At 49.8% G+C, this 21066-nt stretch overlaps 1 protein-coding gene across 3 annotated transcripts; it reads right to left on the bottom strand.

The window, feature by feature from the left end:
* Positions 1 to 5460: 5460 nt before the first annotated feature.
* Positions 5461 to 20954, bottom strand: LOC127605771 (1-phosphatidylinositol 4,5-bisphosphate phosphodiesterase gamma-1-like). Of its 3 annotated transcripts, XM_052073537.1 has the most exons (32): positions 20344 to 20954; positions 17669 to 17818; positions 17235 to 17328; positions 16961 to 17008; positions 16385 to 16469; positions 16174 to 16254; positions 15221 to 15255; positions 14891 to 14963; positions 14709 to 14804; positions 14522 to 14640; positions 14173 to 14258; positions 13953 to 14073; positions 13718 to 13886; positions 13173 to 13292; positions 12981 to 13094; positions 12716 to 12906; positions 11587 to 11787; positions 11378 to 11497; positions 11107 to 11290; positions 10884 to 10961; positions 10703 to 10806; positions 8056 to 8152; positions 7904 to 7970; positions 7658 to 7824; positions 7466 to 7562; positions 7162 to 7386; positions 6942 to 7087; positions 6751 to 6865; positions 6498 to 6659; positions 6155 to 6243; positions 5828 to 6012; positions 5461 to 5736 (listed from the first exon to the last, which is right to left on the bottom strand). In XM_052073537.1, the coding sequence occupies exons 1-32, from the start codon at positions 20597 to 20599 to the stop codon at positions 5676 to 5678; spliced, it is 3936 nt and encodes a 1311-aa protein (XP_051929497.1). In that variant the 5' UTR covers positions 20600 to 20954; the 3' UTR covers positions 5461 to 5675. The 3 variants fall into 3 exon arrangements, 2 of the variants coding, with proteins under 2 accessions (XP_051929497.1, XP_051929498.1); XM_052073538.1 differs by lacking the exons at positions 17669 to 17818; positions 20344 to 20954 and adding an exon at positions 17437 to 17638; XR_007963664.1 differs by lacking the exon at positions 5461 to 5736 and having other exon boundaries at positions 5944 to 6012; positions 6755 to 6865.
* Between the last annotated feature and the right edge of the window lie 112 nt (positions 20955 to 21066).

The raw sequence follows: 21066 nt of genomic DNA, 5'->3' as shown, positions 1-21066 counted from the left end.
TCCAATTTTTGTTTGTAGCGCTTCAATTTGCCGGGAGTCGGTTGCGTTCCCCCCCACGGTGGCGCAGAAGGCCCTCCTCCACCCGTGCGAGTCGAGGAAAACGGCAAAACCAAGAAAAGTCCACCAGCTGGACCGGGAAAACAGAATGATATGCTGCCGTACGGGTTGCCGTAGCAACCGGAGCATTTGAATGCGAGGGTGGGGGGGGGGGATGTGGAGTGCTGGCCGGAAGGTGATTGAGGATGCATCGCATGGAAACGAAGACCTGGAAAGAAAAGCGGGAACGTTGATCTCATTCTGGGTCACAGATGGAAGAGCTTCCATCAGGGGGAGACGCCCAACGTGTTTATGAACAGCAGTTCTTTACCGGATCGGTTCAAATGATACAAACGCCGGGGCAGATTTCGGCTTTTCGTCCCTGCGGTCGAAATGTAACGTCACGGAAACGTGAAGCCCACACAGAGCGCCAGAGGACGATGATGAAGGGCAAAAAGCCTTTTTCAGCCGGATTGTTGCTTTGTCTTGATTTAAAACGTCGACTCACTGCGGTGCGATACGATATTAACCAGAACGGTGCGAGTTCATCTCAACGGTATTTCTTGAGGATCTACATGGACCCAAAATAATTCATATTTTTCATCATATATAATCAAATTCATAACAAAGAGCAGCATTGTGGACCAACTGGAGATGCTTGATGGAGGATTGGCCGACTCCAAAGTGAAATGTAATATTCCGATGAATAAGATGTTGTCAAAGTCCGCCTCCGGAGAAGAGGGTCTTTGTCAAAAATCGCCGGTGGGTCGGGGTTATACCTTGAACGATTTGCGCCATTCTGGGTTTTGCAGCCAAAGGAAACATTTCCCCTTCTTCTATTTGAAAACGGTGCGCGAGCGGTGCACAGTCCTTGACGTGGTGGAAGTAGAAATGGAATTGCCGGAGTCATTACGAGGGAAGTGCGGGTTGACCTCCAATGCGGATGAGGTCAAGTTGGCCCGGGTGAGGGAAGTGGACCTTTGAGGACCGCCTTCCGCTGCGATCGCGCATGTCTTATTATGTGAGGGGTGTGGCTTTAGTCAGAGGCACGAGAAGGAGAAATGAAACGTTTTCAGGACACATTGACGTCTCTACAGGAATTGCTCATTCCTAAATTGGCAGCAGGTGGTGAGGGGGGGGGCACGAGGCCGCCATTTTTCCAATTACCGTAATGAGGGCTGAGGGCGGAGGCTCATTTCCACTCCAAATCAGTTCATGCACACCAGCGCGACACCCGAAGCGCGGCCCCCCCCCTCTTTTCGAGCATGCGGCCGCATGTGCTTTCATCACGTGTGAGATACACAACGTGTTCCCGCGGGTCACTCGTGGGGACCTCTCTTCTGCTTGTGGGAAGCAGAAATCAGGTCCCCACAAGGGAAAGGATTTGAAATCAATCAAGCGACTCTTCTGTATTAATCACCACAGACCCACGCCGTGTTTGTCCGAATGACCGGTATTGATGAGAAAACACTTTGGCCGGCCAATTCGACCACGCTAGGCCAGCTATTTGGAAGTTACGTTTCATCGGACGTTAACTGTGTATGCGTTTGTAGAATGTCAAGTCAAGTGTGTTTCTCGAGCACTTTCAAACAGCCATCGCTGCATACAAAGTGCTGCACATGGAGCGATTTAACATAACACAATAAACAGTAAAACAAATCGGTCATAAAGTCGGTAGAAAGCACCAAACAGTAAAATCAAGAACAAATCTAAGGCATGCCGAGTGGAACGCCAAAGAATACAAGTGAGTTTTGGAGGAGGGTTTTGAAGATGGGCAGTGAGGGGGCTTGCTAAATGTTCAGTTCCATAAATCAAAAATAAATTTATGGGGGGAGGGGGGGGTGAGCCCATTGCCAAGGTTGCCACAAACATCCAAAGGCTGACTGGCACGTTGTGGAAGATGAACTTTTCTCATATTTAGGGGTGTAAATCCCCAATCAGTTTTTGCTGGCGTCATTCAGCGACTTGATGTGAAAGACGACACCACTGTCTGCCTGCCGCCTCTTTACTGTTGAACCGGCCAGTTGAAATGTCAGGTGATGAATGTTAAACCTCTGGCATTTTAATCGACAATGCTGAAGCGGATCAAGCGGCATCCCGTTTCACCGCTAAAAATGGAGTCGAGAAAAAAACAAAAACAAAAAAGCCAAACGCTCTTCACAAGCTCGTGATTCTCTGAGTGTGGCGCGTGTGTGGCACGCGGGTTCCCTCCGGGGGTCCTCGATGCGTACGATGTGGCCGAGCTCCATGTCCTGAAGTGACTTGACGAGAGCTCATCAAGCCACAAAGGACGGGAAAGAAGCCGAGGAAGCTCGATACGAGCGACTGACGAGACGGCGAGAAGCGCCAGTTTCTCCAGAGCACTCGGAAACAATCCTTCTTCTCGCCTTTGTCACATCTCGCCCGGATCATCCATCCATCCATCTTCTACCACTTATCCGGGGCAACAGCTTTAGAAGGGAAGCCCGGACTTCCCTCTCCCTAGCTACTTCTTCCAGCACTCCCCGAGGCGTTCCCAGGCCAGCTGGGTGACATAGTCTCTCCAGCGTGTCCTGGGTCTTCCTCTGGGTCTCCTCCCGGTGGGACATGCCCGGAACACCTCACCAGGGAGGCGTTCAGGAGGCATCCGAATCAGATGCCCAAGCCACCTCATCTGGCTCCTATCGATGTGGAGGAGAAGCGGCTCGACTCAGAGCCCCTCCCGGATCACTGGAACGCGATTGACTTTGGAGTCCGCCGATCCTCCATCAAGCGTCTCCAGTCGGTCCACAATACTGCTACTCGCCTCTTGACTGGTACTCGTAAGAAGGCGCACGTCACTCCTACCCTGGCATCCCTTCACTGGCTACATTTTAGAGTTTTCTGAAGATCCTCTGATTCGTTTTCAAATCATGAAACGGGCTCGTCCCACCTGACCGGTGGCTTAGGTCTGCGGGCCGGACCCTATTTGAGGTTCCAAGAACTAAACGGAGGCTCAGAGGAGATGGAGCCTTTTCCGTTGCCTCCGCTCCCTCTCTTTGGAATGACCTGAACCGTCTTTAAAATTCGTCTTCAAATTCATTTTTATAACTTTGGCTTTTGAGTCGGCATGAGACTTGATTTTTTTGTTGGATTGTGCCTTCTGCCGTCTTCGCTATTCTTAATTTATTCATGTCGTATGAATTATTTTCGCTCCGTGTACAGCGGTGGCCATTTCAAAGTGCTCGGGAAATACTGTACGGGCGAGTTGAGGAAAAAAAGGGCACAAAACCAGATCATCACAAAAAGACTTGGAGTCCTCAAAAATATGACGCAACACATGATCAAAAAGAGGACATCCTTCCAAAATTGAACACGTGATGAGCAAAAAAAAAAAAAGAACTGGCCAGGAATGCTGCCAAGAGACCGATGACAACATCGAAATGCTCCGTTGGAAGCGTCAAAAATCAGCAATGATGCCGATGACGTCGTTATTCTGAAAAATTGTCAGTGCCCGAATGGGAGCCCACCAAAAACCCATTGATAAGGCGACACACCGCGTAGCCCAATTTGCAAGTGAAATCGGATCATTTTGCTTTGCGATTTCAAGAAAGGAAAAGCTGCACTCTTGATGTTCGGCTACGTCGTCGGCTTATTGAGCATCTTGGGCGACTCCCCACCCCCCCCAAAAAAATGCATTGCGGTGCGCTGTTGAAATTCAGATCACAGACTTTTGCACCGCAAAGCAGGCCGCTCTCTGGAGGACGGGGGAGAGAGAGAGATGAGAAAGCGACGGAGGTGAACGACGAGGCTGTCCTGCGGCATACAGAAAAGGACGAGTTGCAACTGCAACCTTTGACGCAAACGTCCCACGCGTGCCGTTTCCAACCCGAGCCGGTTCCCGAATTTCACTTTGTCGCCAAAGCAGCGCTCTGGAACAAGAGCCAATTTGAATTAATCTCACAAATTAATTAATCTCACAAATTAATTAATCTCACAAATACTTTGGGATTTCGGACTCGAAAAACAACAAGAACAGGAGGCCCTCCATGAAAACCGCCAAGCTTGGCACTGTCATGTGAGCTGACCGGTGGGAACATTTCGGACACACACACACACACACACACACACACACACACACACACACACACACACACACACACACACACACACACACACACATGCAAGCTCTCCTCCACTTGAACATGCTTTTCCCCCGCCACCCCCTGCAGTGCCTCCACTTCACTCATCACTATGGCAACCATCTACAGTAGTTCGACATTTTCCTCCGTCATCTCATATGCCCCCTCCACCCCCCACCCCAAAAAAAAAGTCGGCAGCAATTTGGCATTCACTCCTCGTTTCTGTCCTTGCTGTGTGCATTTCGGTTCTTCTCTGCCGAATGCAGGACTTATTTGCATTTACGACAGCCAACGTGGCGGTAGCGTAAATAAAATCAGAATCTTCATCCGTCATCCCCGTCTGTCATAAGTTCCACTCGTTAGTTGACTTTGAGCTATAGAAGGTTCTGCACGCTTTCAGCCCACCCAGTCTTGGAATGCCCCTCATTAGGGTCAAAGGTTAGTCATAATAATGACAAGTCAGGCTGCTAATGAATGAATGATGAATACAAATATGGAGGACAGGTATTAAATTTAAAAAAAAAAAAAGAATACATGTACGGACGATTGTATGTCACCTTCTGTTTAGCTGTTGTGCTTATCGTGAGGAAGATCAGATATGATCTGTGCGTGTGCGAGAGAGAGCCTGGCGTCAAATGTGTTGTGGAAATGCGGACTGGCAGGCAGGTCAACAGGCAGATGGCCAAACAACGCAGGCAACCCGCGGTGGGGATTGAATTAACACGAGCATCTAATTGCATTTGAGAAGTCGGCAAAAGTACATGAGGAGAAATGATAAGTGGCATGACAACGATGGCTCAGCGGGAAACGGACGCACCGACAACGCACAGCATTTGGGAACGTCCGATGGCGCAAACGCAAATTCTTCGCGAGCTGGCTGGTCGGCATGAAAAGCGCGACGGTGACAGACGTAGCGTGCGGCATGAGAGACTCATTTATTGACAGTCGAAAACAAACTCTTGCATTGTTTGTTTTCAATTTTTTTCAAGTGACAACTTTCAATGACAAACAGGAAAAAAAAGGCACATTTTTGGGGGAACCTGAGTTTTGTTCTTCCTGCTGACGGAAAACAGGAAGAGCCCACTTGGATGGGCTCCAGTCATTTTTTTTTAAGACAATACTTAATGAATGAATGAATGAACTTCATATCAGTGAACAGTTTTTCTATATCAAGAGAACAATTTTTACAGGAACTGTAATCTGAGTGTCACGGGACTGGGGCTGCGTCAATATTGAGTGTTGTTTTTTTTTTGCATTTGTATGCAAATTAGTAATCACAGTAAAGGTTGACATACTGGGAGTTTGGAGCCTTTTCTGCAATGCTAAAATAAAATTTTTTTAAGAATCCTTTTCTGGGAGGCAAGCCTCAAGTGTGTGTAGGGGGGGGGGATCTGTCAATTTTAATTTTAAACAAGAAACCCCCCAAAAAACCAATGAGGTTTCTGAATCAGTTTCAAACGGCCGAAGTGAGTGTGGGTACTGTGACGTCACGAGTCGCGTCGTCCGTTGCTCTTTAACGCCCTCTGCTGGACAAGGGAACTACGTGCGCTTGGCCGCTACCTGCAGTCGCAGCCTTTCCCGCCTCTTCTTCTCCATTAGTCTGCAAGGCAAGTTCGGGTGGCAGGGTTTTGTTTGTGAAGTGTCGGCTCACAAGTTCATCATTTGAAAAGGAAAAGAGGGGAGTCGGTCACCTGCGGTTGCGGGCCTCGACCAGCTCGCTCAGCTGATCTTGAGCCACTCGCAGCTCTTCTACGCTCTGCTGGTACGTGAAATCCCTCGAGCCCGAACTCTCGAGCAAGGATATTGTGTTGGATAGTTCACTGGTTCGATCGCGGAGTCGCTGGATGGACGTGTAAAGATTCCCGTTGCCGTCTTCCTGCAGCCATAAGAAGTGGAAGAGCGCGGACGGTTGTACCGCTGTGTTTTGTGTTGAGGCCTGTGCAAACTACGCCCCCTTGCGGCGAGCCGCGAGACATTTATTTGGAGAAAAAAAAAACAAAATCAAGCAGATGAAGTACCTTTGCGTTCATGATCTCGATGTGAACAAGAAGCGAGGCCGACTCCAGCTCCTCGCTGTAGCCGTTCTTGAGAATGACGCTTCTGTAACCTGCGATGGAAACGGAGACGCTATGAAGACGACCGTCCCGCCGAGACAAATCCAAAAGCAGCGTTGGAGGAAAAACAAAACAAAATGGCCGCTCTAGCCAACCCATCCGGACAACGGGGAAGCGTACTGGATGGTTGTGATTCCTCACGGTTGCCGTCGTGGACACACCGGAAGAAAGAAACAATAAAATCCGGAAGACCAACTCCGGCGAATCCGTTTGCACATTCCGAGAAGGTCAATGTGAAGCGCCGAACCTGTACGTAGCAGACGGACGGGGTACGTCGCCTGAGCTAAGAAGTTGGGGTCGCTGAACACGTCTTCGTCGTAGACGGTGAAGCGCAGGAGCGCGAAGTCCGGGTTGCGGACGTCGAACACAAACGGCTTGGGCGTCCACACGGGATTGAGACCGTTATCGGCTGGAAAAAAACACGGGCGGGAGGCGGGTCAGCGCCCGGGCAATCGGGCTCGTCCCGTCGCGCCATCGGCGCACGACAAAAGCGCTCCGACCTACGACGTCGGTCTTAAACTTGCAGCTGTCGTAATCCGCGCCGCAGATCTCCATCTCCACGAAGGGGCAGACGATGCTCCGACCGTTTTTCGGGAGGTGCCGAGCGCCGAGCAACTGATGGCAAGAGAAGAGGGAGGAGCCTAAAAAAAAAACCCCTCCAAAACCATTTGAGTGGCGGGCTGGTGCTCACCTCCAGCTGGATGGTGATGGGCTCCACCCGCAACGTGTCCTTGTCAAAAGGGTCAAAGGTTTCATCCCTCATGATGTCCGGTTGGGGAACGTAGCCGCTCCCCCCCCCCAGCGTGAACAAGGCCTGGTTCAGTTGCATCGCTTTATCTGCGGGAAAGGTGGCTTGTCATCCGTCCCATAGGAATTCAGGAGGGGGGGGGGGGTTCTCGGGGTTTACCCACCTGGAGTCTGGAAATTGAGCGCAACCAGCTGGGAGCCGCACAGCCACATGGGGAGGGGGTCGTAGTTGGACGAGTCCAGCCTCTGGCCGCGGGGATAAACTCTGGAAAGCTGACGGCGGTTGTACTGGAGGAAGCGCTTCCCTCGCCCCCGCGTGGCCAACTTCTCCGCTTTGGTCTCCGGGAAGGACGACATGTCCCGGGGGCAGGCTCGCTCGGTCCCGATCTCTGACGGCGGCGAAATAAAAGTGGGGTGTGGCCAAAGAGCAGACGGAGGTGGAGGCGGGGGGGCAGTCGCATCCCTTACTGTCCTCATCGAAGGCAACGGGACGGCAGTAAACCACCAGGTCTGACAGCTCCACCGCAATCTTCTTCCTTCTCTCCATCTGCTTCTCCTCCTGCATCTGAAGAGCCTCGTCCGACTTTAATCGCCGTGACGCTTTTTTGGGCCGATCGGCCTTTCAAACGTCCCGAGAAAAAAACGTATTTTTTCACTGACCCGCGCGCCCGCGTCGTGCGTGGCCTCCCGGATCTTGCCGACCCAGCCGCTCAGCTCCTCCGGGCCGTCGCAGGCCACGTCCAGCGTCCGGAGGGGCCGAGAGGCCGAGGGGCCGCAATGGACGGTGAAGACGAAAGGCCGCGAATGTTTGCCATCTTTGTGCACCACTAAGGGAAGAAAAAAAAAAGGCAACGTCGCCAGTTTTGTCACTTGGATTTTCAATTTCAGGAGCCAAATGTGACTCACCGACATGACACGTCTGGACATCAATGAAGCCCTTTAGAAATGCCCCCAGGGGACTGTTCTCTGCCGACTTAAAAAAAAAAAAAAAAAAGTCAGTGCGGGGGGAGAAGCAAGATGAGCCGTGTACTTTTTTTTTTACTGTCCGAGGCGCTCACTGCTTCGAGCGTCTCTCTCGTCGGGGAGCTGGGCACTTCCTCCACATAGTTTGCGGGGAACAACAGCTGCTTCTTGCCGCCGTAGTCACCTCGCCACCTTCAAAATAAAACAAAAAAAAAACGCGACTATTCAATCCGATTTATAGGCGAGAGAAGGAGACTGTTCTAGATTTTTTGTTTTTGATTGTGAGGGCTACCGTTTTGCGAGTAATTAAAACTTCTTGTGTCCACAGTTGGGGGACGGAGGGGGGGGGGGTTGGCGGTTTACCTCGCCACCTTCAAAATAAAACAAAAAAAAAACGCGACTATTCAATCCGATTTATAGGCGAGAGAAGGAGACTGTTCTAGATTTTTTGTTTTTGATTGTGAGGGCTACCGTTTTGCGAGTAATTAAAACTTCTTGTGTCCACAGTTGGGGGACGGAGGGGGGGGGGGTTGGCGGTTTACCTCGCCACCTTCAAAATAAAACAAAAAAAAACGCGACTATTCAATCCGATTTATAGGCGAGAGAAGGAGACTGTTCTAGATTTTTTGTTTTTGATTGTGAGGGCTACCGTTTTGCGAGTAATTAAAACTTCTTGTGTCCACAGTTGGGGGACGGAGGGGGGGGGTTGGCGGTTTACCTCGCCACCTTCAAAATAAAACAAAAAAAAACGCGACTATTCAATCCGATTTATAGGCGAGCGAAGGAGACTGTTCTAGATTTTTTGTTTTTGATTGTGAGGGCTACCGTTTTGCGAGTAATTAAAACTTCTTGTGTCCACAGTTGGGGGACGGAGGGGGGGGGGGGTTGGCGGTTTACCTCGCCACCTTCAAAATAAAACAAAAAAAAACGCGACTATTCAATCCGATTTATAGGCGAGAGAAGGAGACTGTTCTAGATTTTTTGTTTTTGATTGTGAGGGCTACCGTTTTGCGAGTAATTAAAACTTCTTGTGTCCACAGTTGGGGGACGGAGGGGGGGGGGGGTTGGCGGTTTACCTCGCCACCTTCAAAATAAAACAAAAAAAAACGCGACTATTCAATCCGATTTATAGGCGAGAGAAGGAGACTGTTCTAGATTTTTTGTTTTTGATTGTGAGGGCTACCGTTTTGCGAGTAATTAAAACTTCTTGTGTCCACAGTTGGGGGACGGAGGGGGGGGGTTGGCGGTTTACCTCGCCACCTTCAAAATAAAACAAAAAAAAACGCGACTATTCAATCCGATTTATAGGCGAGCGAAGGAGACTGTTCTAGATTTTTTGTTTTTGATTGTGAGGGCTACCGTTTTGCGAGTAATTAAAACTTGTTGTGTCCACAGTTGGTGGACGGAGGGGGGGGGGGCGGCTTACCTCGCCACCTTCAAAATAAAACAAAAAAAAACGCGACTATTCAATCCGATTTATAGGCGAGAGAAGGAGACTGTTCTAGATTTTTTGTTTTTGATTGTGAGGGCTACCGTTTTGCGAGTAATTAAAACTACTTGTGTCCACAGTTGGTGGACGGGGGGGGGGCGGCTTACCTCGCCACCTTCAAAATAAAACAAAAAAAAAACAGCGACTATTCAATCCGATTTATAGGCGAGAGAAGGAGACTGTTCTAGATTTTTTGTTTTTGATTGTAAGGGCTACCGTTTTGCGAGTAATTAAAACTTCTTGTGTCCACAGTTGGTGGACGGAGGGGGGGGGTTGGCGGTTTACCTCGCCACCTTCAAAATAAAACAAAAAAAAACGCGACTATTCAATCCGATTTATAGGCGAGAGAAGGAGACTGTTCTAGATTTTTTGTTTTTGATTGTGAGGGCTACCGTTTTGCGAGTAATTAAAACTTCTTGTGTCCACAGTTGGGGGACGGAGGGGGGGGGGGGTTGGCGGTTTACCTCGCCACCTTCAAAATAAAACAAAAAAAAACGCGACTATTCAATCCGATTTATAGGCGAGAGAAGGAGACTGTTCTAGATTTTTTGTTTTTGATTGTGAGGGCTACCGTTTTGCGAGTAATTAAAACTTCTTGTGTCCACAGTTGGGGGACGGAGGGGGGGGGTTGGCGGTTTACCTCGCCACCTTCAAAATAAAACAAAAAAAAACGCGACTATTCAATCCGATTTATAGGCGAGCGAAGGAGACTGTTCTAGATTTTTTGTTTTTGATTGTGAGGGCTACCGTTTTGCGAGTAATTAAAACTTGTTGTGTCCACAGTTGGTGGACGGAGGGGGGGGGGCGGCTTACCTCGCCACCTTCAAAATAAAACAAAAAAAAACGCGACTATTCAATCCGATTTATAGGCGAGAGAAGGAGACTGTTCTAGATTTTTTGTTTTTGATTTTCTTTCTGTCATTATCACACAGCAGCTAAAATGTCCCTCTAGTCAGGAATAATCAGAATCCTATGGCGGACTATTTTTGGCATGGGGGGGAGTGGGGGGGGGGGCAGATGTATTTCTTCTGTAGTTCAGTTTCAAAGTTGCCAGGAACCCGTCCAGGGTCCAATCGGGGGCTCCCCACCATCCTGAATGGGGTCAGCAGTGGAAAAGAGACTTTCACAAGCTTCTTCCTGGACTTGGTCCGGGGATGCGAGTCCAGCAAGCCGGTTAAGAGTTTTTGTGTTGAGACAATGGCGATATTTTGTAGGGATTTTTCTTGAAGCGATTGACGGACGCCGAGACTCACCAGCCTCCCTCCTGCTTGTCCACGTTTAAGACGAGCGCCTCTTTGGGGAACCCCAACTCATCTTCCCTCTGGGCTCGGTAGTCGTACAGCGCCTTGACCGTGCACTGCGGAACGCAGCGGAGAAAGTCAAAAGGCAAAGCTGGATCGCCATTTCAGACTCCCGAGATGACGACGCGCTCACCCGAGCTGCGGCCATCTTGTTTGCCTCCACGTAAAAATGAGGAGCGCGAGCTTCATACAAGGCCCCGTAATCAAGTTCCTGAAATGACAACAAGGAAACATCCGGAACCTCCAATTTCCTCTCTGCATTTCAGAGAGGAGCCGTTTGGGAAGCGGCCCTTTCATCCTTGAACGATGAGGACGAAAGGGCGCCAAGTTTGGAACGTCTCTTTTGAGTGACTGACCGTGGTGCCCATCCGATCCAAAGCGTCCTCATTGATTGGATAACGCAGCTTCATCTTGCGGTAGAGGGGCCGCTTCTCGTAGTAGCTCACCAGATCCACCAGACTCTCAAACTCTGCCGAGCTGCCCAGCATGAAGAGGCGACCTTCCTGCTGGATACGACAGTGTTTGATCTTACCCTCCGCCCTGCGCACAAGTCAAAGGAGGGGTTGGGGGGGGGGCACTTTCAATCCTCGGCACGAAACGGATGCGCGTTTCCTTCCGCCATCGCACCTGAAGGAGATGGCGTAAGAGTTCTGCTCGCTGCGTTTCCGCACCAGGAAGGCTCCGTCTCGAGGCACTCGCATCAGCATCCGCTCGGCTTGAACTCGGGACAGGCTCGAGTGATACCATCTGCGCGGCACGACGTCAGCGGCGATCGATCGAATGAAAAAAGGACGAGTTGTACGGGTCGCGCGAGTGCCGGGTGAGGCGCGACCTACTCTCGCCTCTCGTGCGCGTTCGGTTGAGGTAGCGGGTTGCCGAGCCTCATTTCAAACTCGTTGCAGCGCAGCGGCGTCTCTCGGTAGTGGCAGATGAGCTGGCGAAGGCTGTCGAACACCGGGTGCTCGCTCAGGTAGAAACGAGTGGCGCCGGATTCTTGACGTAAATGGATCCTGCAGTGCTGGACGCGTCCTGAGCGCCTGATGGAAGAAATCAAACGGCAAAAAATAAAAAACAGACGTGCTGCGCCGTTGTGGGTGTGAAACGGCTGAATGGATTCCCTGCCAATCGCGCCGATTCCTCTCATTCACGGCAAAAAAAAAAAACCCAGACGTGCTGCGCCGTTGTGGGTGTGAAACGGCTGAATGGATTCCCTACCAATCGCGCGGATTTCTCTCATTCACGTCAAAAAAAAAAACCCAGACGTGCTGCGCCGTTGTGGGTGTGAAACGGCTGAATGGATTCCCTGCCAATCGCGCTGATTCCTCTCATTCACGGCAAAAAAAAAAAAAAAAACAGACGTGCTGCGCCGTTGTGGGTGTGAAACGGCTGAATGGATTCCCTGCCAATCGCGCCAATTCCTCTCATTCACGGCAAAAAAAAAAAAAAAAAACAGACGTGCTGCGCCGTTGTGGGTGTGAAACGGCTGAATGGATTCGCCGCCAATCCCGCCGATTCCTCTCATTCCATTCCACATCTATGCGTGAGAGGCAAAGTACTTGACATGGCAGCGGTAGACGTTGATTTGCGTCCGCGGCATAGTACGTTCCGAAAGGGGGGGGGGGCAAGAAGACCCCCGCGGGCGGATGATGAGCTACCCTAACATCGAGCTCGCCCTCCAACCCTCTCACACCCCTGTCGTTATTCTGTTTTGTCTCGATTCGAATTATTTGGGGTCATCGTTTTGTGTTGTGGGTTCCGTTCCGTTTGTGACCAGCAGGGGGCATCGGAGGGCTTCTCCTCCAGTGTCGCACCCGTTGCTCACTAAATCATAAGTGCTGTGATTTTTTTTCCTGGCGTTACTTTGATTTTTTTTTTTCAGGAGTCTTCACGTAGTCCCCCCCCCCCCCCCCCCCCCCAGAGTGCCCCCGATCGGAAATCGATCCGAAAATGAAAAGCGTCACTCACCAGAAGGACAAGGTGTAGTCCCCGACAAAGGTCTCACTCTCGCGCACCAGGAAGGTGCCATCTTGCCCTCCGCCCTCGCAATAGTCCCGCAGGAGTTTTTCCGCCAGCTGACGGCCGTCGCAACCTCCGCCCAGCTTAGCGTGAAGCCAGCGCTCGGCGCCGTGCGGCTCGCCGTTGTCGCCCCGACATTCCTGAGGCCACGGCGTGACGAAAAGAGAACAAGATCGCCCGGCTTTCCGTCACGCTTGTCTGGCTGACGGCTCACCTCGTTGGCGTCATCCAAATCTTCTTCTTCTTCGTCAGCCGTCTGGTAGCGGGACGTCTCCTCCGAATAGTAAATCTTCTTACTGGTCAGGACAAAATAATGCGGCGTCCAAGTCTGCATGCGGACGCGCATCGTCGGGTGGTGGATGACGGAAGGCGTACAAGAGGGCGGGGCACGTTGGCGAGCACTCACGTGGTCGACGGGGTCTTGGAGGTAGAGGATGCCGTTCTTCAACGAGTTGCTGAGGTCGTTGTCCGAGGACCTTCCCGTTGGCACCTCCTCGTACAAGGTTCCCTCCACCAGTTTCTTGTGCTTGGACACAGAAATCACTTGATTTTTTTTTTTTTTTCAACTCCACGTTCGGGTATTTTGTGGTCGAGTGAGGCGCAGCACGTCTGATTTTTTTTTTGCTGTGAATGAGAGGAATTGGTGCGATTGGCAGGGAATCCATTCAGCCGTTTCACACCCACAACGGCGCAGCACGTCTGGTTTTTTTTTTTGCCGTGAATGAGAGGAATCGGTGCGATTGGCAGGGAATCCATTCAGCCGTTTCACACCCACAACGGCGCAGCACGTCTGGGTTTTTTTTTGCCGTGAATGAGAGAGAATGTTCAACATTCACCCGCGCGGATGTTTCGGCCATTTTGGATCAACGGCGTCATCTTTCCCGCCGCTCGCGACCAAATTGAAGGATTCCGGTTCCTGATGCTCGGAATGGAGATGTTTGGTGCCGGTACCTTGATCAGGATCTTCCTGCGGAGCTGCCAGGGTGAAGGGAGGTCCTCGGCGTTGTTGTCAACGGGCTTGGTGAGCAACATCTCCCCAAAGACCTTCTTGAAGTGTGTGGCCATGTTCCTTTGTTGGACCACGCTGCAGTGGTCTTCGAGAGACAAGATGACGGGATACCTATGCACGCACGGCAACGTGAGATTTCCGGGGGGGGGGACGTCGAGAGAATGCAAAATGACCTACTCGGACGTAACAAAGGCGTGTTCTTTAATGGTGTGAAGAACGTCGAGGAATTTGATCTTGGAGGTTAAAGTGTGACCGTGGTAGATGATGGGCAGGTCATCGGGTCCATCCCAGCAGTCCACTGGAGTCAGACAAAAGGTTTTTGGTACAACGTCCCCCCCCCATGACAAGAGTTCAAGTCAACATCGAGGTCACCCGGGTCAGCAAAGTCAAGACGCACGTTCGATGCAGCGGCAGCCCATCCTCAGACAGCGAGCGTAGGCTTCGAGGGAGGACTCGCTGGAAAACTGGTCACCTGTCAGGTAGCTGAGAGCACAAGGAAACTTCAGACTTTGTCCTGTTCTCGGCGGTTCTGAGCGGCGGCACGAAACAATCAAAGTACATTTTTTTCCCCCCCCCAACACCCGCGCGAGAAATCAGACCTTAGATCTCCTTCAAGTCAAAGCAGGTCTTATCGGAAGCGTTAGGCGGTGGGATGAACGGACGCTCAAAACCGGTTAGCTTCTCTCGCTTAGATGAAGAGACACGAGAAGAAGAACGCGGAGGTTTTCGGCCAACTCGTGACGTACGTGTTGTGTGAGGAAGAGATCCAGTATTGCGCTAGCGGCCTCTTCATGTCTTCGGGAAGGAGGGGTGAGAGCTGAGGGTCACACACTGAATTCTCTTTAGAGAACAAGAAGGTCAGGAACTGTGAAAATAATGGGACACTTAACATTTCAAATGCGCCGTGCTTTCTGTTCGGCTGCGTCTCGTCACCTCGTCCAGTTGCAAGGCGGGCTCAGACTGTGGTCCGCCTCTTAGGTAGCCTGCGAGGAACTCTCTGACCCGATTCAAATCTGATGCCCAGGACACCTTGTTGGAAGGAGGGAGAAAAAAAGAAGATGCGTGGGGAGCTCTTTCTGACTTGGACGCTTCCATTCAGACTGTGTGAACTCTACCTTTTGATCAATTTGTAAAAATTTCTGGAAGTCATAAAGGGAAATCTGGCACAGTTCTGGTCTGTCGACATTCCTGAAAACCCCAAAAAGTTGATGAAATGATAACTTAAGACATCTGCTACCTGCAGCATCTTGGAGCTATTATCTCATAAATCAGCAGAGAAAGCAGCTGCGTCGCACTCAGATTTGGAGCTATTCCGACCGGCTGAGTTCATACATTTTTTTTTTTACGTGTATCTGATATTTTCAGGTCAGACTGAACAACGACACAAAATGTCCAAAATAAAAATGGCTGAACACTGAAGAAGAAGTGCAGGTAATGGCACTCACCGCAAAAGGAAGGAGAGTTCCAGTTGTTCGATAATCTGAGAGGCCAGGTGGAGGGAGTAAGCGCCAACAGGACAAGCATAAAAAAGGGACAATGTGAATGCAGTGGCGTTGTAGAAAATAAACAACTTGTGCCATCATTGCTTTTTCGAGACCACTTTTATCCTCGATAGGACTTTGCTCACGACGATAATATCGACTGTGTATTTGCCCAACGGTGTGAAAGTGAACTTTAACGTGTTGACATGTGACTTGATCAAGTGTGTACTCTTGCCTTTGCAATGAAAAGTTTAAAAAATAAAATAAAAAAGGCAAATCACGATATCAGGAGACTCAAGTCGCAATTTTGGTTTGTTTTGACATGAAATCAATGTTGTTGTCATTTTTAGCAATTGTTGTTTTTAGCAACTAAACAAACTTTTGTGGCTGGCTTATGGGATACCATTTGTAAAGCGGCTTATAGTGAAAACAACAGCAACATTTTGTTCATTGCTTTAGAAGTGTTTTAATAACCGGTATGGCTAATACTACTCCTAATGCTGGCCCCTATTCTTCCCCAATCCCTGAAACCTAGCTAGCTAGCTAGATAGCTCGATCAAGCTAGCTAGCTCGATCGCGCTAGCTAGCTAGATAGATAACTCGATCGCGCTAGCTAGCTAGATAGCTCGATCGAGCTAGCTAGCTAGATAGCTCGATAGCTAGATAGCTCGATCGAGCTAGCTAGCTAGATGGCTTGATCGAGCTAGCTAGCTAGTAAATAAACAGAATACAACTATTAGCTAGTGCCTAACATCCTCATGCGATCACAGATTTCGGCAGGCTAATTGATCTGACAGTTTTGAGCAGTTGGCATTAGAGTAGGTTTTTTTTTCCCTTTACCGCAAGTAAGGAAAGAAACAGAGTATGTACGGCCAGTGTGTAAGTGTCCTTTGGGTGCAAACAACACTGACACTTACACTCCTCTGTGCGTCAAACATCAGTGTTCGATAAAGTTGTGCAAAGTTGGGGTACACCAATTCACCGCGGGCATCAACCTCCTGGACACACATTGAGAATTTGAATGAAGACTTCAAGAAAAAAATAAAATAAAAGGTAGCCACTGTGACGCCGTCACGTTCATTTGTCGACGGTTCATTTTCAAGATACGTTTGGAAACACAATCGGGACCTGTAGTTTGTCTTTCAGGAAGCGCAAGTTGGGGACTCGGTAGTTGACCTGAGGCAGCAAAGCTTTCACATCCTTCAATGTGACACTGCGGGAGAGGCAGAACAGACACGAGAGCTAGCAAACACTTTTTAAGAGCCTCGGGTTCACCGACGTAGCAGCAATTGCTTTGACCATTCAACAGATCTTCGATATTAGCGTAAGACTATTGGCAGAGGTCAAATTCTCAAAGGACGACAAGCAAGTGCTCAACGGCAGCACGCGACAATCAACGGAAAATTTGACTATTTTGTCACATTGGACGTAACGTGACGCCAGCTTCCTTTCTGCGTAGCGCCGTAAGCACTTGAACGTCCAAGTCTCTCGCTCTCTCTCTCTCCTGGACTGCGAATGTTTTCCTCGCGGAAAGGAAGTGTCCCTATCGAATCCTATAGACTCACTTCCTTCACCTTATCAAGCGGCGACAGGCTGTTTGCGCTGGCGCCGCGGCAACCCAACCACAAGTCTGGCTTCAATCACGCCAAGCGCAGGAACATGGATTGACGACAAAAGTGGGCGGGGCAACCGAAGTCAACTCACCTTCCCTCGTGGTCCCTGTCCATGACTTCAAACTGTTTCCTCAGCCATCTATCGAGGGAGAAGAACGTGGAGAATTACACCAGAGAGCTTTTCGGGGTACACCTCCGCCAAAATTGAACCGTTTTTGTGATTCGATTCATTTTACGCGTTTGTCGGAACACATTTATGGCAAGCGGTCTTCCTGTGATCAGGTTTGGGGACGTAGGAACTAAACAAGAGACTGGACGGATAAAAATTGCCTGACTGCCCCCCCACCAAGTCAAAGCGTTCCAACCTGTCAGTTTGTAGCGGGGCCGCCGCTCTCCGAGTGTCGCCCATCAGCCAGTTGAGACCAGCGATCCACATGTGCACTTCCTCCTCACTGAAGGCTTGAAAAGATCCCAAGAAAAGACGACATGAAAACGCCGACAGGACTCTCGTAAATGAAGAAACGACACAAACCAACCCTGCCCTTTTGTTTTCTGGCTGCTACTCACGATTGAAATACACGGCGAGCCAGAGCAAACAAAAAAAAAAGAAGGAAATGGAGTGCTTTTGGGTGAGAACTCGAGGATACGCGCCATGACTTTCCCCGGGAAACGTGAAACAAACTTTACATTGCTTGTTGAGATCAAATTTTAGAGCGGAGGATCCCTCGTGAGAGTCTGGCTGCGTTCGGGGAAAGGAGTAAAAGGAGTAAAAACAAATAGCGCCCACCCACGCACCGACCTGCAAGACTGAGAGTCCTGAGGCGAAACTCCAGACCGTAAAGCACGATGAAGCAGAGGGCAGAGTCCACTTTACGAGCCTCCTCCGGGTAGCGCTCAAAATCTCGGGAGGCCTTTCCCAAGCGCAGCTCGCGGATCTCTCGGATGTCCACTGGATGGCAGAGGAAAAGATCGTTGTTGAAATGACTGCACATGATTGGTTTTTTTTTTCATTCCGTCAAACATGCGAGCGCTCTCGGAGCCCCCAAAAAATTTAGCAGCATGTGGGCGTCAAAAAAAAAAGATAGATGACGTAATGATGAAAACGATGATATCAACAAACCTGAAAATTGGACAATTCATGGCATGCTTGGAGCTCAAGAATCCAAGATGATTATTTTCATTGTTTATTTTTCAACAAAGGCGGCCCGGTAGTCCAGTGGTTAGCACGTGGGCTTCACAGTGCAGAGGTACCGGGTTCGATTCCAGCTCCGGCCTCCCTGTGTGGAGTTTGCATGTTCTCCCCGGGCCTGCGTGGGTTTTCTCCGGGTGCTCCGGTTTCCTCCCACATTCCAAAAACATGCATAGCAGGCTGATTGAACACTCTAAATTGTCCCTAGGTGTGAGTGTGAGTGCAAATGGTTGTTCGTTTCTGTGTGCCCTGCGATTGGCTGGCAACCGATTCAGGGTGTCCCCCGCCTACTGCCCAAAGACAGCTGGGATAGGCTCCAGCACCCCCCGCGACCCTAGTGAGGATCAAGCGGTACGGAAGATGAATGAAAATGAATGAATGAATGAATTTTTCAACAAACAAAACAAAACCCATCAAAGCATGCTGAAAGAGTGAAATTATGTCAACCGGTATTGATGATAGGAATTCTCGCGGGGGCATTCCAACATCGGCAGAAATGAGAGCTGATGTTGCGGCTGAAATCTTAAAGTGAGCACGGCGCCAAGACTGAAAAAAAAAAAAAAAAAAAAAAAGCCGCTTGGACACTTGCCACGCTTTGTGTCCACACCCACCAAAATATATATATTATTGATTGAGCAGATGTCTTCTGCTATCACACACACACAATTTTCGTGGTATGCAGGAGCGCAGCTTGGTGGTGGCCAAAACACCATCATGAGGGGAACATTTTGATATCTGCGATTTATTTGATTTTTTTTTACCTCCCGATGTATGAATATAATATTTGTATTCGACCCCTTGATAGTTTGCCACAAGCTCTTTTTACAGTGAGTGCATATTTAAAGACTTCCTGTTAGCTAGCGAATCACACGCAAGTTAGCTAGCGAATCACACGCAAGTTAGCTAGCGAATCACACGCAAGTTAGCCTCCGAGAGACGAAAGCAAAGCAACAATTGCTCATCAAACCCAGCAGAAAGTTGCCTTTTGACTTTCTCTGGCGTTTATATGATCACTCAATCTTCAGAAGGCAAGACTTCGATTTCAGGCGGCGTCCCGGCTTCCTGTATGAAAGGTTAGGCCTTTTGTTTTGTTAAACGCGAGATAGGAAGTCAGACGCTCCCTGATTGCTCCGCACTTCCTGTGACTCAATAATCAAAGTTGACCATGTAATCTAAAGAGTTCATTGCAAACAACACGCTGATTGGTGTGTGTGTGTGTGTGTGTGTGTGGGTGTGGGTGTTGAGGGTGGAACCCGACTTGAAAGCAAACAGTCAGGCGAAAAAATGTCACGTTACAAAAACAAGCTGGGGAGTGGAGACGACGCACGTAGGTCAGTCGGATTGGCGTGACGGAGAACAAAAGGTCAAGGAATCCGCTGAAGAACCTTGACGTAAAAAGAGAAAGCGAAAGAAAGTCGACTGAGAGGTCAGAGACAATGTGGAAAGGAGGCCCGGTGGGGTGTGGGGGGCAGGGGGGGGGCGATTATGTGGCTGTGAGGAATAAGCAACTTGAGAAAAGACAGCTGGAGGAAAAGAGAAAGGAAGAGGGGCGGGAAAAAATGGGTTGCTGATTGAGTCGTGGGAGATTTGAGTGAAGACGAGACCTGCTGAGGTGGAATGTGCTGCCACGGGGGCCCTTGTTAGAAAGAGCCAAACAGACTTCCGGTGGGGGGGGGGTTAACGCAAACATTTTCGAATGTTCCATGTGCCTTCACGGGGTCTAACAACGACATTCGAATGAATATTGCCAATGTAGGAAAATGAGTGAAGCAGCAGAATTCGCCCGTGTTGAGCCATCTGCGCAGGCGGCCATTTTGCCTCATCTCCGTCGACTGAAAATGACATCAAAGTTGCTCACCGCTCAGGAAGCGCCCAATCACGGCTCGCAGGCCACCGAGTTGGGTGTAACAAGCGTGTTTTCAGCAAAATGATCCAAAAAAATTTTTTTTTTCCAGTGCAAAGGGCTCTCTGGCATAAAAATGACCGTTCAAGGATGGCACAAAATGGTGGAACAAGGAAGCAACTTGAAGTCCAAAAACTGATTTTGTCTATGTCATTTCACAAAAATTGTTAAAACTATTGAGCTTCTATGTTTTATCCTGCGTGTCATTCATGATCCTAAATAAAGTGTATGTATAGTATGGCGCAGTATAAGAGCCCGTGTGAGCGCAACTAAGCCCTGTCGGCCATCTTGCCGTCATTTGTGACATTACAACTTAAAACTACAGTCGGTTGAATGTTTATCAGTATGTATTTTAACAATTCTCCAAAAAGCTCGTACTCACCCTCTCCTTCGATTTTATCCGAGCTGCGACGCCACACGATTTGTCTGGTGTCCTGCTTGATCTGTACAGTCCTCCTTTCTGGACGTTGGGATTTCTTCTGGTAGAAAAGGGTCATGACGGTGCCCATCTGCAGACTGTGGAGGATGCGCGGACCGGCCTCTGCCCAGTCCATCGTCACCCTGGGGGCCGCGGGAGGCGGCCCCGTCGCCTCCTCGGCGCTGCCATTGAGGCGTCCATCCAACCTGGTGGCGCACATCCTCACTGCATCGCTATCCGTGGAAGTTTCGACGACTGCCGGGGGCTGTTGGGCGCGGGACGCTCACCTTGCAAACAGGCTCACATTGAAACGCAAGTTGCAAGTAGAGTGTCGAGCCACACGACACGGGGGGGTGAATTATGACTGCTCCTTAGGTCCTCTAGAGGGGAGTGTGTGCCTCTGTTATCTTTTCCAGATGCGTCTGAGAGCCTGCGCAGTACCAAAATCCACTCATTGAGTTTTTTCTCATCACTTTTTTTTTCGGCGGAAACAAAGTCCTGCTTCAGTCAAAGTCCATGACAAAAAGTGGAGGAGATCCTTTTCACATTAAAAGTACTTGGTGTAAAACGCGCACAAAGATCGGTTTATGGAGTGACCACTTGGTGAAATAGGCGGTTGGGGCCGGGGGGGGAGGGCGACCGGTGCTGCGACGAAACTTCACCGAGGCTGACTATCCCGCGGATGCG

Source organism: Hippocampus zosterae, chromosome 8 (assembly GCF_025434085.1).
Source record: "Hippocampus zosterae strain Florida chromosome 8, ASM2543408v3, whole genome shotgun sequence".
Classification (NCBI taxonomy): Eukaryota; Metazoa; Chordata; class Actinopteri; order Syngnathiformes; family Syngnathidae; genus Hippocampus; species Hippocampus zosterae.
Note: the sequence above shows the minus strand (reverse complement) of the source record. Positions and strands in the feature narration are given on the sequence as shown.

What these genes read in the sequence shown, in the direction of transcription:
- LOC127605771 (XM_052073537.1), bottom strand. Translation starts at nt 20,599, where the DNA reads ATGTGCGCCACCAGGTTGGATGGACGCCTCAATGGCAGCGCCGAGGAG. An exon ending in GACTACACCTTGTCCTTCTG is followed by an intron (nt 11,788 to 12,715) that starts GTGAGTGACGCT and finishes TTCTTCCATCAG; the next exon opens with GCGCTCAGGACGCGTCCAGC. An exon ending in CGAGAGAGACGCTCGAAGCA is followed by an intron (nt 7,971 to 8,055) that starts GTGAGCGCCTCG and finishes TTTTTTTTTAAG; the next exon opens with TCGGCAGAGAACAGTCCCCT.